Source organism: Falco biarmicus, chromosome 2 (genome assembly GCF_023638135.1).
Source record: "Falco biarmicus isolate bFalBia1 chromosome 2, bFalBia1.pri, whole genome shotgun sequence".
Taxonomy (NCBI): Eukaryota; Metazoa; Chordata; class Aves; order Falconiformes; family Falconidae; genus Falco; species Falco biarmicus.
Genome location: NC_079289.1, coordinates 7,304,254 through 7,318,856, shown reverse-complemented (window position 1 = coordinate 7,318,856; position 14,603 = coordinate 7,304,254). Strand labels below are relative to the sequence as shown.

At 35.5% G+C, this 14,603-nt stretch overlaps 1 protein-coding gene across 10 annotated transcripts in view; it reads right to left on the bottom strand.

Annotated features, from left to right (window-relative positions):
• PICALM (phosphatidylinositol binding clathrin assembly protein) overlaps positions 1 to 14,603 on the bottom strand; it is a 71,113-nt gene that overhangs the window by 36,866 nt on the left and 19,644 nt on the right. For all 10 annotated transcript variants that reach the window (XM_056327768.1, XM_056327769.1, XM_056327773.1 and 7 more), the window contains exons 2-4: positions 4,202 to 4,344; positions 1,848 to 1,923; positions 501 to 603 (exon numbers count right to left, since the gene is read on the bottom strand). In XM_056327768.1, the coding sequence (XP_056183743.1) occupies positions 501 to 603; positions 1,848 to 1,923; positions 4,202 to 4,344 (322 nt within the window). The remainder of the gene's footprint in view (positions 1 to 500; positions 604 to 1,847; positions 1,924 to 4,201; positions 4,345 to 14,603) is intronic.

Genomic DNA, 14,603 nt, shown 5'->3' with positions numbered 1-14,603 from the left:
CAACGTTCTGTTTAAAAGTATGAATTGCACTACATTTACAAAGGTAGTAAACTTCATACAGATATTTTGAAACAAGAATAGAGACACGCAGAAGGACTGCAAGGTATTTCACAAAACACCTGTCATTTAAATATTCCAGAGCTAGAAACATCAGTAAATTGTAAAGTCCCCTATATTACGTGCAAGACAAAGTAACTTTGTGATGTATCATGGAAGATTTGTCCAAACTTTTTTTTTTTTACATATACTCTGATATATACCATTTTTCATTTCTTTATATTAAACTGTTAATGTTTAAAGAAGCAAAATTACAACAACTGAAGTGAAATATTTTTGCAATCCACATAACTGGACACTTGAGCCTTTCTGTGTCACAGGAGATACTCAACTGAAAAAAGCACATGTCTCTACTGTGCTAGAGCCAACATTGGCATTTTCCACTTGAATTACAGGACATAAGACAAAACCTTAAGGTAAGCAAAACAAAATCCAGTCCTTACCCTCTTTTTACTTTTGTGAAGTCAAAAGCCACTTGCCTATAGGAAACTGCCTTTTCATTCAGATACCTACTATACCGTCTGATGAACGTTGACATGTCATAACCTAAAAAACAAGTTTCAGAAGCTTGTTACTTACCCAGTCAATTCAAGAACCTTACTCTAAATAAACTGCAAGATATTAACACAACATAGCTTCATTAAATATCAAGAATCAGGCAAAAATACAATGTATTATGAAAGACTGTGCACTTCATTAAATTCACCATGTAAATTAGAAAATACTGCAAATAACTAGAAGACCTGAACTACGCAGAAGTTTACATTTAATTTCTAAGGAAATTACTTCCAAAAGCAAAACAAAGCATTTGTATGCAAGTTCTTTCATAATATAAACATAAATGACTATCAAAAAAATTACATGATGCATTCACAAAGATGTTTGCATCAACTCCCCAACACATCCTCTCAATTGCAACTGAGTACAAAAAAAAAAGGCATTGCAGACAACATTAAGACATGACAGAATTTCTTCTATTTTAAAACAGTGGCAACAGGAAATATTTTGATAACTGTCAATCTAAGAATACAGAAAAATAAAAAGATCTGTTCATAATCTATACTGAGACTATGGAAATTAAGACTCAATAAAATGAGGCAATTTGGTAGATCCTTGGTTAACACCGAAGAGGTTTCTGTTCCCAGGCAACCAACCTGTGTGCCTGTTTCAGCAAACTCCTGGCAAAAATTAGAAGAAGCTACATAAGAAGTAATGCAGAAAGTAAGAAACAACCTCGGGAGGAAAAAATAATTACGACAGCTACACGTATGATCAGAACTGCACTGAACTGCAGCATCACGGTTCGGTTCAGATGTTTCAACTGAAATACCCTTCCAGAGAAAAAACTTACTTGCCCATGGAATTAGTCTCAAAGATGGATGGAATGGTCTTCAAACTATTTCCCAAAAGTTATTTTGGGGTGGGTTTTTTAGACATAGCTCTTATTTCCCTGAGACGCTGTATCTGATGTACATACGATGCATTTTTTTAAGTTTAACTTACTAATCAAAATATACCTATACAAATGGAGAAATCTCTTCAAAACTAAGAGGAATAACAAGTCAGATCTGTTTAGCTAAGTCAGAAGCATTTATAAGTAAGCTTTCCATTAAACATGAAAAATTCCTCCAGCAGCTTCTGCCATACCGCAGTTGCATTTTAAAGAAATGGAGTGTGAGGTAAAACAGACAAAAAAATTACTTCTTAAATTACACTGTCCATTAGAGTTACCAAGTTGCATTTACCGTCACCCAGCACACTACTAACTTTCAATGAAAAAGATGCCTTACCTTGCAATCCACTTTTGTCTAGGAAATTGCTCAAATTAAACAATGTGTTTCTGGACGCCAGATACTGGATAAAACGCTAGATGAAAGGAAAAATTTGAATGCTTTTACTATATTACCAATAAGCTGGAACTGAGGTAACAGTACTAGAAACTTTTTATCCGACTTTTAAGCTTTAAGACTGATCTCAAACCTGGAAACTATTACAAAAAGTCAGCTGAATTTTCAACTGAAGCTAGTTATTTTTTTATGTAAAAATCTGAACAAATCAAAGTCACATAAATATTGCATGAAGGCCTCTGACTGAAAGACACTGTTTATTTTAAGCCAGAATATGGAACTGGAAGCTTTGGAAAAAAATCTCCCAAATACATTCTCATTTTATGTGCTCACAATTGTTTCACTGACTTCAATTTTGTAACAGTTAATTGCATTTTACCAATGTTTGCTCAGCATACATTTGTAATGGTACTTAGCTTAAATAGGAAAATAAGGTGATATTACGTTTCACAAAACTAATGAATGCTATTTTCATCTTGTAAAGACACATTTCAGATTATTGGCACCACATTTTAATTTAGTAGAAAAAATAGTTTTGTCTTATGAACCACTGTATAGAGAGCTCCTACAAAAATAAACCAATCATTCACTTGCAATAACATTTTGACAGAGGAAAAATAATGCTGATTAGCATAACATGTGCTACTGAATAATTTTCATTAGCATAAATGTAGGTTACATCAAAAAAAAAGACTGGAGTAAAGGCACTCAGCCCTTTGCTGTAAATAAAGCAAGCAAAATCTGGAGGACCAAATGCTTTTCAGGTTTTTCTACAAAGATCTACAGGTTCTTGACAAACTTCTAGACTTTTAAATAATTTCACAGTTTTCATAATTTCAAGCATTGGAACAGGCTGCCCAGGGAAGTGACCGAGTCTCCATCCCTGGAGATACTTAAAAGGCATGTAGACATGGCACTTTGGGACATGGTTTAGTGGTGGACTTGCCAGTGCTAGCTTAACAGTTGGGCTCAATCTGAAAGGTCTTTTCCAACCTACATGATTCTCTAAGCACTTTATTTCCATGTTTGTTGTTCAAGTACTATTTCTAGCTTCATCTAGAAAAGTTTCATCTTGAACAGCAATCTTCTTACTTCTGTAACACATTTGGCAAGCAAGATTTGTTTGGCAGTTTTATTCTTAAAATAGAAAGGATTTCAGATAGTGGTCCAATGAAATACCTTGACTTACTATGAAGTGTATTGGTATCAGTTTAAAGTTTATATGACTCAAAGTGCAAGCACAGCAAGAGTGTATAAACTATTTTGGAAAGTGTCAATTATCCCAGTGATAGATAACGCTCAAAGTCAACATGAGAAGTTTGCCCTCTTGTGGCTTACTTAGCTTCAAAGAATAGATTTTTCATAAGACCAAAACCACTCTGCAGCTAACCTGCAAGAAAAACCAGTGTGTGTGTGTATATATATATATATATGTGTATACTTATAAAAACCCCACCACTTAACCCCCCACAACCCAGCCATTCAGCCAGAGGAAGCAGTTACACAACCTGTAAGAACTCTGAATGCAACCTGAATTGAAAAGTTTTGGTCCTCTATACAAAATCCTGCCTGTAATTTTCTAAAGCTATCCCTCTTAATTCCAATATTCATATAGGTTACATTATACTGACTGTTTGCAGTAAAAAAATGTTTACAAACACTTCCTAAGAAAGCTTTAAAAATATTGGTTTGGGTTTTTAAATGCAAAAGATTCAAGTTTATGCTATGCTTGGCTTGATATTTTGAAAAATAAGGCCTGATAGGAATTCAAGCTGTGGAACAAAACAAGCTTATTCCTTTTTCTGTCAACTGGGGGTTTGTTTGTTCAATTGTTGTACAGTATTCGGTGTTATTTATATGTTCACGCACAAAGCCAGCTCACAGGCATACATCTGTCTTCAATGCAAAAGGTTAGGGTGTAATGATTAAGATCAGTTCAGAATCAAGTTATCTGGGAGAAAAGACCATCTGGATTAGCTAGAGCATGAACCTTCCATTTATTTTCAGCATTCAAGTTAAGTTCTGTTGGTTTTGTTTGTTTCATTATGAGAATAACACCACAGAAAAAAACCCAATGTACCTCCAGCATTCAGAACACTGACTTTTAATTCTAGAATTACAGATTTTAAAGTAGAAACATAGTAAGCAGACAAACATGAGACCTGTGTTCATGCAGAGTTAGACAAAAAGGTGAAAATAAAGATTTTCTTACAAAGATAATTAGCGGAAGCATTTAGCTTGCATTTATAGCAATGAAGTGCTGTAACTGTTCTCAGACATAGGAGTTTTTGTATTACCTCATTTCCATACACCATTAGATGATGGGTCGTGATGAGAGATTTGAAGACCACTACCCAGCTACTGTTAGTAGTTCTTTCAAACAAACTATCTGCCAGCTGTGGGATGTTCACATTCATCTCATTTGTGCACTGGATTAAATCTGCAATACAGAAATTTTTGTTATTATGAGTTCTGTGAAGGAAGATCAGTAACATACAAAAAATATCAGTACACTCATTTTATATAGTAATATTTTTCTATGAAACTGAAGGACTTTCCAGAAAAATAAGTTAACTCTTGAAAAGCACCATGGCACTGGTCTACCAGAACCTTGTAATACAAACTCCACTCTGCTCACCGCCAAGATTCCAGCTCCTCAATTGCTTTTGCAGTTGCCTTAAGTGCCCCTGGAATAAAAGTACCATAATGACTTACACTATCTCTGACTAACACCTCCCAGGTTTCAAACATCTGAAGCATTAAATAGCAAAATAATTCTTACATCTTGCCATTTAATCAAGTTTTACCGGAAGATAATGATTAGAATTAACCGTAACGTCAGATTTCCGACCTCATAATGGACCAGTAAAGCCTTGTAGATGTTGGTTCAATGGGTGTAATAAAAGATCTAAATACTGCTTAGTCTTGATACAATGCAATCAACACCTTCAAAAGAGCAGAGGAAACATTAAGTGAAAAAGGAGCCTCTAGCTACAATGCCAGAGGCTGACAGGTGAATTTGGTTAGAAACAAACCAGGTTGTTCTCTGAAAAGATTGTTTAGAAGCACACCAAAACCCACGGCTGACTAGCTAAAACAAAGCTATCCAATTTTTGTTCAACCTGGATTTCCAGTAGACAAGATCTAGCAACACTTCAAATATTTGTTAAAGTTAGCCTTTCATCTAGATTTGCTACCGTCACAACTGTATAAAAACAAAGAGCCATATTTACAATACAACCAATATAGCCATATACAATAATCCAGTAATTTCCAAATGTTGATGAAGGAAGAGATGACTTAAGATCATGATGCTAGTGACAAATACAACAGGAGCCACTGTATTAACATCTAGGTGTGAAATAACACAGCTTGCTAGCATTTAACATGAAGCTTAACTTAATGCAACATAGTACTGATGACATTTTATTACTATTACCATCCCCAAAAACAAAACAGTAATTTTCACTCAAACTGACAGCCCTGCCAAAAGCCATAGCTCAGTAAGTATCACGACCTGAGTAAGCCCTATGCCTGCCTATGGGCTACTAAGATTAACTGGAAGTATCTGTTTAATCTGAAGGCAAATATTTAACCTTTGAAGACACTTTTGTATTGTGCTTTGAACAATCATTCATCATGAAGGATTCCTGAAAGACAGGGCTGCCCTCAGAGAAGCAGGAAAGCACAGCTACACAAACTAGCATGGTCTAAACTGAAAGGCTGCTATTTACAAGTTTAAGTATTAAAGGAAGCAAGCAGGAAATGATTTCTACATTCAAAATTTGATGAGATAGAGAGATTAGCCATTCCTTTATCTACAAGCAAAACTGATGACTACAGGCATTCATGACCTCATTTTTAAGTCAGTTATCTATTATTGGATGATGATTTGGGGCTGTTAGGACAATGCTAGGATATTACTCAGCAAGAGGCATGCTCTGAACTGGATCATTAAAACCAAGCCCTGCAGCTTCTTAATCGTCAGGTCTTCCCACCTAAGTAATAGCCCAAGCAGTTTTGTGCAAGGCTAGCTGGTAGGAATGCATATTAAATATAAAGGTATATGCATCACAGGATGTCACGTCATACATTTTGGCATAAGAGATGCAAGTGCACATGAGAAAGTGAGAACTTCTATTCTTAAATGCAACATTTGCCAACTAGTCAACAGTAACAAAGAAAGAGGTGCCCCTTGAAAATCCACTATCTAGTTATATTTTTTAATAACATCTATTCTAGATGATATTTTGTGCCAGAAGAAATGTCTGAAACACCATTGGACCTTCAAATCATGTTTTGGTATCTGTTACAGTGTGTAAAAACCCAAAAACAACAGGCTCTATAACCCAGCAGAAAATCATCCTTCACAGAATTGATGAGTGTTTATGTGAAAAGAACATCAATGAACTTGGGAGTGAGGCACATTACAAAGGAGAACTGGTAGCCAACTGGGAGAGAACATAGGCAAGAACAGAAGTACACAGGCAAGTCTAGCCTTGAAGGGCAGGAAATAAATTTACAAATGTAAATGAGGGGAAGAGGCACTGCGATACCAGTTACTACAAACCAAGTTTAGCAAAACATGAAGTTTCTTTCTCTACAAAATGCAGGCTGAACAACACAGATGCTTAATAATCTGGTAGGTCCTGATAACCCAAAGTGCCTACGTTATATACATTTCAGAAAAGTTATGTCTGACAGCTTCTTTGAAAGTATTTGCACAAGCAATGCTAACTAGATAAAGAAATATTTGCACAGCTAAATTAAACTAGATCAGCGATTTTTGTGCTAACCATAACATAAGCAGCAGCTTACAGACACAGCAGAAGAGAAGACAGTCCCCCGCAGCCCACACTGCTGCACCGCCTATTCAGGAGGACTGTCAAATACAGTGTTCTTGCTTATTTATCCTATTCCCACAGACATCCTTCATTAAGGGAGAGGAAGAAATATATAATTATTTTCACATCCTACACTTCACACAACTCATCTCACACCCACCTATGAAAATACTACCTACCTATTTTTGAAGCCTAAGTGCCCAAAGCAACAAATCTCAAGTCTGCTAGTTACTGGGTATGGTATGACCAATACCAGAGGCATGTATACAACCAAAGGGCCCAGTGCTAAGGGGAATAGCTTTAACCTTAGAAAAGAACAAATCCAAAAAAAATAACGAGCAAACAAAAAAGAATAACCATTGGTGAAAGTGTGCTGAATGTTTGGTCGTCTTGTCATAGGAGAGAATGAGAAGGATTGAATACTTACCCCCATCAATACTACAGAAAGGAAAGTCACTCAGTCTACTGGCTTTCTGTATTAATGCCCACAACACCTCACAGCTGAAAAAAAAAGCTCTCCTGGGAAGTACAAACCCTCTAAAGGCTGTTAGAATTTCCACAGTGTAAGACACACAGCATACAGATATTAAATAATAAACGTTGATCATTGTTTCAAAGAAGGCAGCAATCAGCACCAAGAATTTTAAGTAAAGCTTGCAGCTGGCTGGGAGACTTGTATGAGGGAAGATAAGACAACAATGAACGTAGTCGTATCCATGGATGTAGCTGGAGCTGGTTGAAGGAAATTAGTTTAGTCCATCTGCAGAACAGAAGGCTAAAGGCAGGGAGGGGGAATATAAACGCTACCTTCACGGTCAGATGTTTCTCAGAGGTTCACAGCAAAAGGATGAGAAGCAGCAGTCACGCTGCAACAAGGGAAATTCTTACCAGATGAAGAAATTGAAAAACTTCATGATGAAAGTGGTCAGGCACTAGAGCCCATAAACAACGAGATCTTTTAAAGTTTGACATGGTTTAAGCAAAGGGTTGATTACAGGACCTTCTGAGGCCCCTTTCAACCTCAATTAATCTGCAATTCTATGTACTGTCTATGGAAAGAAAATAAGAAAAATGAAGACAGGCAAAACTAGAGAAGTCACTTACAAAGTAACTTAGAAGTCCAAAAGAGTAGTCCAACAGGAGTATATACTTACAAAGATTTCAAAGCATTAGACCTGTTTAAGTGGTAAGACTTACATTTTGAAGAACTCCATTCACCTACCTATACCAGACAAATTTCAACAAAGATGTCAAAACTAGATTTTGCTAGAAGTTTATAAGTATGGTTTAGTTTCTTCTATTTTTGTTAACACAGTTAAAACTGTTTCCTACTAAATGACTTTCACATAATTCAGTTGTTTGGGTTTATAGCTTTTTTCCAATCAAGCAAAAATTTTGCAAGGAATCATAACAAAGGTCTGGTCTGCAGACATTTCAGTAACACTGAAAATTTGCAAGTGCACCTGTACCAAAGCCATTGTATTACCTAACCCTGTTCAAGTTAACTAATATAAAACATGCAGTGAAATACTGTGTAATACTCTGAGCAAGAAAAAGAATATATATGCACTCCCAAGCAAGATACCTACAGTCTTCACAACCATTTAGCCTTCATTACAGGAAAGATCCAAATAATTCATTGCTTTACACAATTCATAGTTATTAGGCAAAAGAAGTATAAACATTAAAAAGTATCTACAGCAAGACTGAAGATTCATACCCAAGAAACAAGCAGTGATCATCTACACAAAGTAGCTGCTACAAGGATATGATTTTGATTTGAAATACAGCATCTACTCCACACTAGGCATGTAGGTGTGGAATAGCCAGTCCACTGTAAGTGATCAAACATGAGGCAGCTAGGCTAGATAATAAAGCATCAAAGGCATCTGCCACAAATTACCCTAGAGAACATGTGTGCTTTCAACATGTGTCTGTGACCAAAGTCCTCGTGCAGAGCCTCATTCTGCACTAAGCAGCCTCCTTACCACTGGGTAACCTGAACAAGTTTTGTTTGTTTTTTTTTTTTAATCAAATTTTCCCCCTAGAATCTTACCTGTGTTAATTCACACCAAGATTATAAAAATTTGGCTTGGAAACACCTAACTGACTATCATTTGCAGTAACTTGACAAGTAGACTGAACATAGGCCAGAATTACCTACTTCATATACATACAGTATCTGACCATTTCCAATGGTTTGCCTGTACCTCTCATTTTGAACACTCCTATTTGTAAGTATCAACCTGAAAATATTTACAAGAACGAGATCTTCCAGGCAAGAAAGTGTGCTCCAGACCCCTAGTTACTCCAAAATAGGTCAGGCAACTATGACAGATTTCCATCTTGGTAACCATTGCTTTCTCATCTATTATACCAAAGATGCTACCTAGAAAGAGCACATAATCAGTTATGCTGTCCAACATGCTGATAGTTGGATAGTTGGGGTTTTTTGGTTGGTTGATTGGGTGGGGGTTTTTTTATAATACAAGATGAGGAGACTGACATCCATTCAGTAAGCAGGTAATTGAAGTATTGATCATCCAATATTAGTAGGCACAGATAGTGCCAAGAGTTAAACACATTACATTCTTAGTAATTCTTTAGAAAAAAAACCCAACCAACCAACAAAAATTTAGAAAAAACATGAAGGGAGAATAAAGTAAATGACATCCCACTTACCCAATTCTTTATTTATATATTCCCTCAGATACAGATTAAATTATTTCAGCCCCTCATGTAATAACTTGGGGAAAAAAAAGCTTCAAATCGCTTAACTGCTTTTGTCCAGTAGTCACATGCTCATTTCCTACATCTCACTGAATCCAAATTCATGTTTGCTAAAACTACTGAAAACACGACTATTCTAGTGCAAGATTCAGCCGTTGAGCTTGCCCAGGATAAACTGCTTCAAAACAAGGGTTTTTTTAAACACTTACATGGAAATTCCCTGGGAATAGAAATTATTCTAGAAAACATAGTGCCTTCATAAATTGGGCAGCTACAGCAGAACGAGGGATCTATGAAATAGCATCTCCAAGTAACAGTTCCAATGAAGGAGCCCATTACCATAGCGCTGATGAAAAAAGATTAAGTGAAAATATGACAATATATAGTTCTTCCAGATTGGCTAAATTTGGTCTAAACCAGGACCAAACTAATCTTCAAAATATGAGCACTTTGCTCTTCATTCACACATGTACGTGGATATCGCAGTTTTATGAAGTTGACTGGAAAATTATTAGGAAACAAGTACTGCAATGCTGGGAATTGTATTATATACAATATTCAGACAAACTACAACTAGAAAATAAAGTCAGTCAGAGGTCCTGCCAGGAACTCAAGAAGTTTGCATTGCAAGAATTAGCTCATTTTACAGATTTAAAAAAAAAAAACCAAAAAACCAAAAACACAACAGTGAAAAACAGAGCTCAAAAAGGAGAGCTCCACAAGATAAGCTGATCAGCCTTATGACTGCTCCTGTTTAAAGGATCCAGTTTTCACAATGCAGCTACACAATGTGTGAGTGGCTTTGCTTGGACAGCATGTTTGCTGTTTGTTTTTTGTGGTTTTTTTGTTTGTTTTTCTGTTTTCTGGTTTTTTGTGTGTGTTGGTTTTTTGTTTTTTGTTTTTACCCCTGCTAGAGGTACTACTGTTATTAAACCTCAGTATCTCCCAGAGCAGCTTCTTACAGAAGTCAAGCCTGTGTTTGACACAGAAATAGGTGTCACAAATACAGCATTGCAACTTGGTGCAAGATTCAATATGGAAATGGCCACCTGAACAATAAGAGAGGCAAAATTTGCCATTATGTATTTTAACTTCAGAAACTAATGAATACTGTAAGTGCAAGTAATGATTAAAGAGAGGCACGTATATGCCTTTACCACATTAAACAAATACTTGATTTCTCCCAAGCCAACATAAAATCAATATACAAAAGACACTACAGATGAGTAGTCAAGTAAACCACATGTTAACAGCCTGAACTTATATATTCAGAACACGAACATACTTAGTTCCAAGTCCAACAAGAGTCTCCAATTTATTCTGTGATCTTCCACAAACACTGGGCGTAACTGTGTAAATGTGTAACAAGCCCAATATATGAATGGTTCTTTGATTAGTTTTTTTAAAAAAAGACTATTAAAGTACCACCATATTAAATAAAGCAAATAGCTAATTTCTTTGTATCATTACCTTTGGGCAGATGTGCATTTTAAGTATCTCCCCCACCACAAGGTGCTGTCAAAGCTTAAAGGTCATTCTGAATAGACTACATGTTTTTCAGACAGCATATGCTGCTTTATTTCAGATAATCCCAACGCACAGACAAGGAAAATATTATGATCAAAGGAATATATATATATAATCACGCACAAATGAAAACTTCGAAAAATTCTTAATATCCTACTCTTCCAGAATACTAAGAATCTAAATCTAAAATCCAAACTACCAGAGGTTCAGCACACCAGAAGTTACCCAAATTGTATGAAGTCATCAGGAAGCTCTCATTTGCCTTAACACTTCATCTTAACAGGATGAAAGCCAAAACTTACTAGAATTTAAATAAATATCGGTGGATCCAAAGTATAAGCCAAATATGCATCAGATCAAGTTTACCCAATTGGTAAGTTTATAATTGAAGCCAAAACACATAGCAAAGCCATTTCTTTTTTTAAAATGTAAAAGGAAATATAAAACATCTCTTGAATGAGTTGAGCAATTACTCTTATGAAATTACATCCACATAGAGGACTTCAATACAACACAATCCATTTAGCATATGGATTAGCTTTCAAACTGAACAGATAACATGCTAGTGGACTGACATTCCACTTGCATGAGGGAACACTTGTGGCTTATCACTAATGGTGGAATATGGGACAGTGTTTATACTTAAGATAATTCTACTCAAGAGCATGCTTATGATCAATTCCCCTTTCATCTAAGGCCATACAAAATTATTTTAATAAGGTGTTTGAGCTAAAGATTTAAAAAGCTATGATACAGGATGATTTTTCCCCCCCTCTAGGGGAGCAGTTTCTCCACAAGACATAACATTCAAAGCCGAAAACTTTCATTTTACTGTATTTTTGAAAATTGTGTACATTGGGGAAAACTTTGGGATCTCCACTTAACCCAACAGCTGAAATAAAAAAAACCAAAAAAAAAAAAAAATAGGTGTTTGCTTTGGTAAGACTCAAGTTCAATTCCTTTCTCTAGCTGTCTAGACTTCAATTCATATCGTAACTTAAAAGTTATACCACTCTCCACTATGTTAGGGTTTCATTTTCTTATGTTAATTCTTCTTGCTCTACACAAATATTTGTTCACTGAAACAGAGCAACAAATGTGAAGTGCTCCCTCATTTCATCAGCAATCTTAATTGAAATGCAAATGCTGAATATAAACATCTGTTACACAGTTCCACAGGTAGTGGCATTACCAAAGAGTAAATGAGAGTGTCAGCACAGATATGACTCGTCTCCCACATGATGACACACTGTGTAACAGCAGCTAACACTCTACTAAGGATTTAGTGAAAAATTTCAAAGATCCTAAGTCAGCAAGTTTGCATCAAATCACTTAAATAATCTGAAGTGATCGGGTTTTATGCCATCAGGAACTCTGCTCTAGACAAAAAAAATCCTTCTTTTGATTTTGTGTTAGGAATACAGTTACAGCAAGCACTAGTGGTAGTATAGAGTTTAATTTACTTTTACTATTTTTTAAACAAATTTTATGGGTTTAGGATGAATATTTCCCCTGTGTGCCCCCCGCCAAATCAGCTGATTATCTATATACCCATGTTGATTTTAAATAGTTCTGTCACAGGTTCTGGCAAGGCACACATGCCTGCCACATCTTTCCTTTCCAGAAGAACATGGGAAGTACTATGCAGTAGGGAAAAACAGGTGTTATTGAGGAAAAAACAAACAGAGACTCCAGTTACATTAATTTAACATTTGCCAGCAAATCTCAAACGAAGTAGAAACTTAATTTAGGTATGCCCTGCAGCAGCAGCAAAGTCTTCCATGGTCAGTTTTTATCATGTCATTTACTGAACTAGAAGGTTTTTAACCCAAGTAGTCCATGTGAAGTGTAACATAAAAGATTAAAATTACCCAACCTCTCTTTATTAGATATTTTTCGTAGTTGTATTGTTTTCTTCAAATTTCCACAACAGCTCATCATCTTCCATCCTTGACTAGAAGACAAATCAAGATAGCCCCTCGTTTTCAAACATCCAATATAAAGCATCGAGGAGAAGAGTTTCAGTTGGCTGCTGATGACAAGTATTTTGGATTATGGAGGTTATTTTTTCCACTCACCTTGACAAGCTGATTATGAAGAGTTCATTCTAGTTTTATCCACTTAAACTTAAAAAACCACACAAAACCCAAAACTTGAGATGACCTCACAACTACATACCAGTTTTATTTGAATAATGTATGAACTCTAGTAAAACCCCTTGAAAACATTTATAGAACATTTAACATTTGACTGTTCTTAAATATTTAAACACTAGAGGATTTAACTGTGCCATGAAAGGATTTTGGACACTTCTAAAAAAACGGCAAGAAATTAGAAATACTGAAATAAGAACAAAATGCAGAGGTTGTCTATAAAATCTATTATTAAAAATCTACATCTACAGATAACTGAACCCTGACACATTCAAATCTGATTCTACACATTCCAACTGACATTTTAAAACAGGTAAATTAACGTAATCATATGGTAAATATCTAAATAATTTCCAGCCTCTTCCATAGGCGGTGTCATTATTTAAATATGGGAAATACGATTAGAAAGTTCCTGAATGTAAATAAGTAATTTTCATTAGAGAATCAAACAATCTGTCTAAAAATACTTAAAGTAGTTTTTTAGCATGACTTCAGGGAGGTGAAACTGACCATTTTTTAAAATCGATTTCTTCCTCAAAGAGATACATTTGGTAACTGCAAATGAAGCCTGTGCCAAAACAGAGAAACCCCAAATTGAGAAACTTAAGTGACCAGGCTAGAAAAATAGTGATGTGAAATTTCAGTCTGAGCCACTAAGTGACATTTAATCTGCTGGAAGAATATTACAGAACCCGAATAAATTGAAAACTGAGTGAATACTTTAATGTTTTCATAATTACCACAAAATACAGGTATTTGCAGTATTTGTTCTAAATTTAGTTGTTTTCTTCTGAATAAGCCCATTTGTGCCAGACTACTAGAAGCAGTTTCCTACAGCAAACTTCCCAGTCAAAAGGGTGGACAAGAAAATCTGGACCACACATTTCTCAAAATTAACAATAAAATTTCCTGTTGACAATTCTTATTCTGCATATAATGTCATCTTAAGAGCTAGATACACTGACTCAGGAAACAATTTATGGAAGAGTTAAAGAAATCTGAGAAGACCCACTCTGTTCAGGGCTTTCCATGTTTAAAAGGAAATGTGATTTAATCTTATTTATATTAGATAAGCAGGATAAAAAATGCAGACAGCAGGTTTAATATCATGTTGAATAACTTGCCTTACAGCCAATGATTTAAATTTTCATTTCCTCAAGTTGCATCTTGCCTTTTTCTTCCAATTCAAAAAAGACTATCATGTTCTCTTACTTAAAACTGCAATTTCTAATTGCAATTCTTAGAAACAACTTTAAATATCAGTAACCCTGTGAACACAGCATTACTGCCTCAGGCATCTCTAACTGTCTAGATTTACTCCTGCAGCAACACTGACTAACCTTTACTTCTTATGTTTGAGAACTGTAAAAACCGATTATGGTAGTTCTGTGAAAAGTAAGAGTAAAAATGGGATCAGCTGGACAACTACTACAATGAAGACTTTT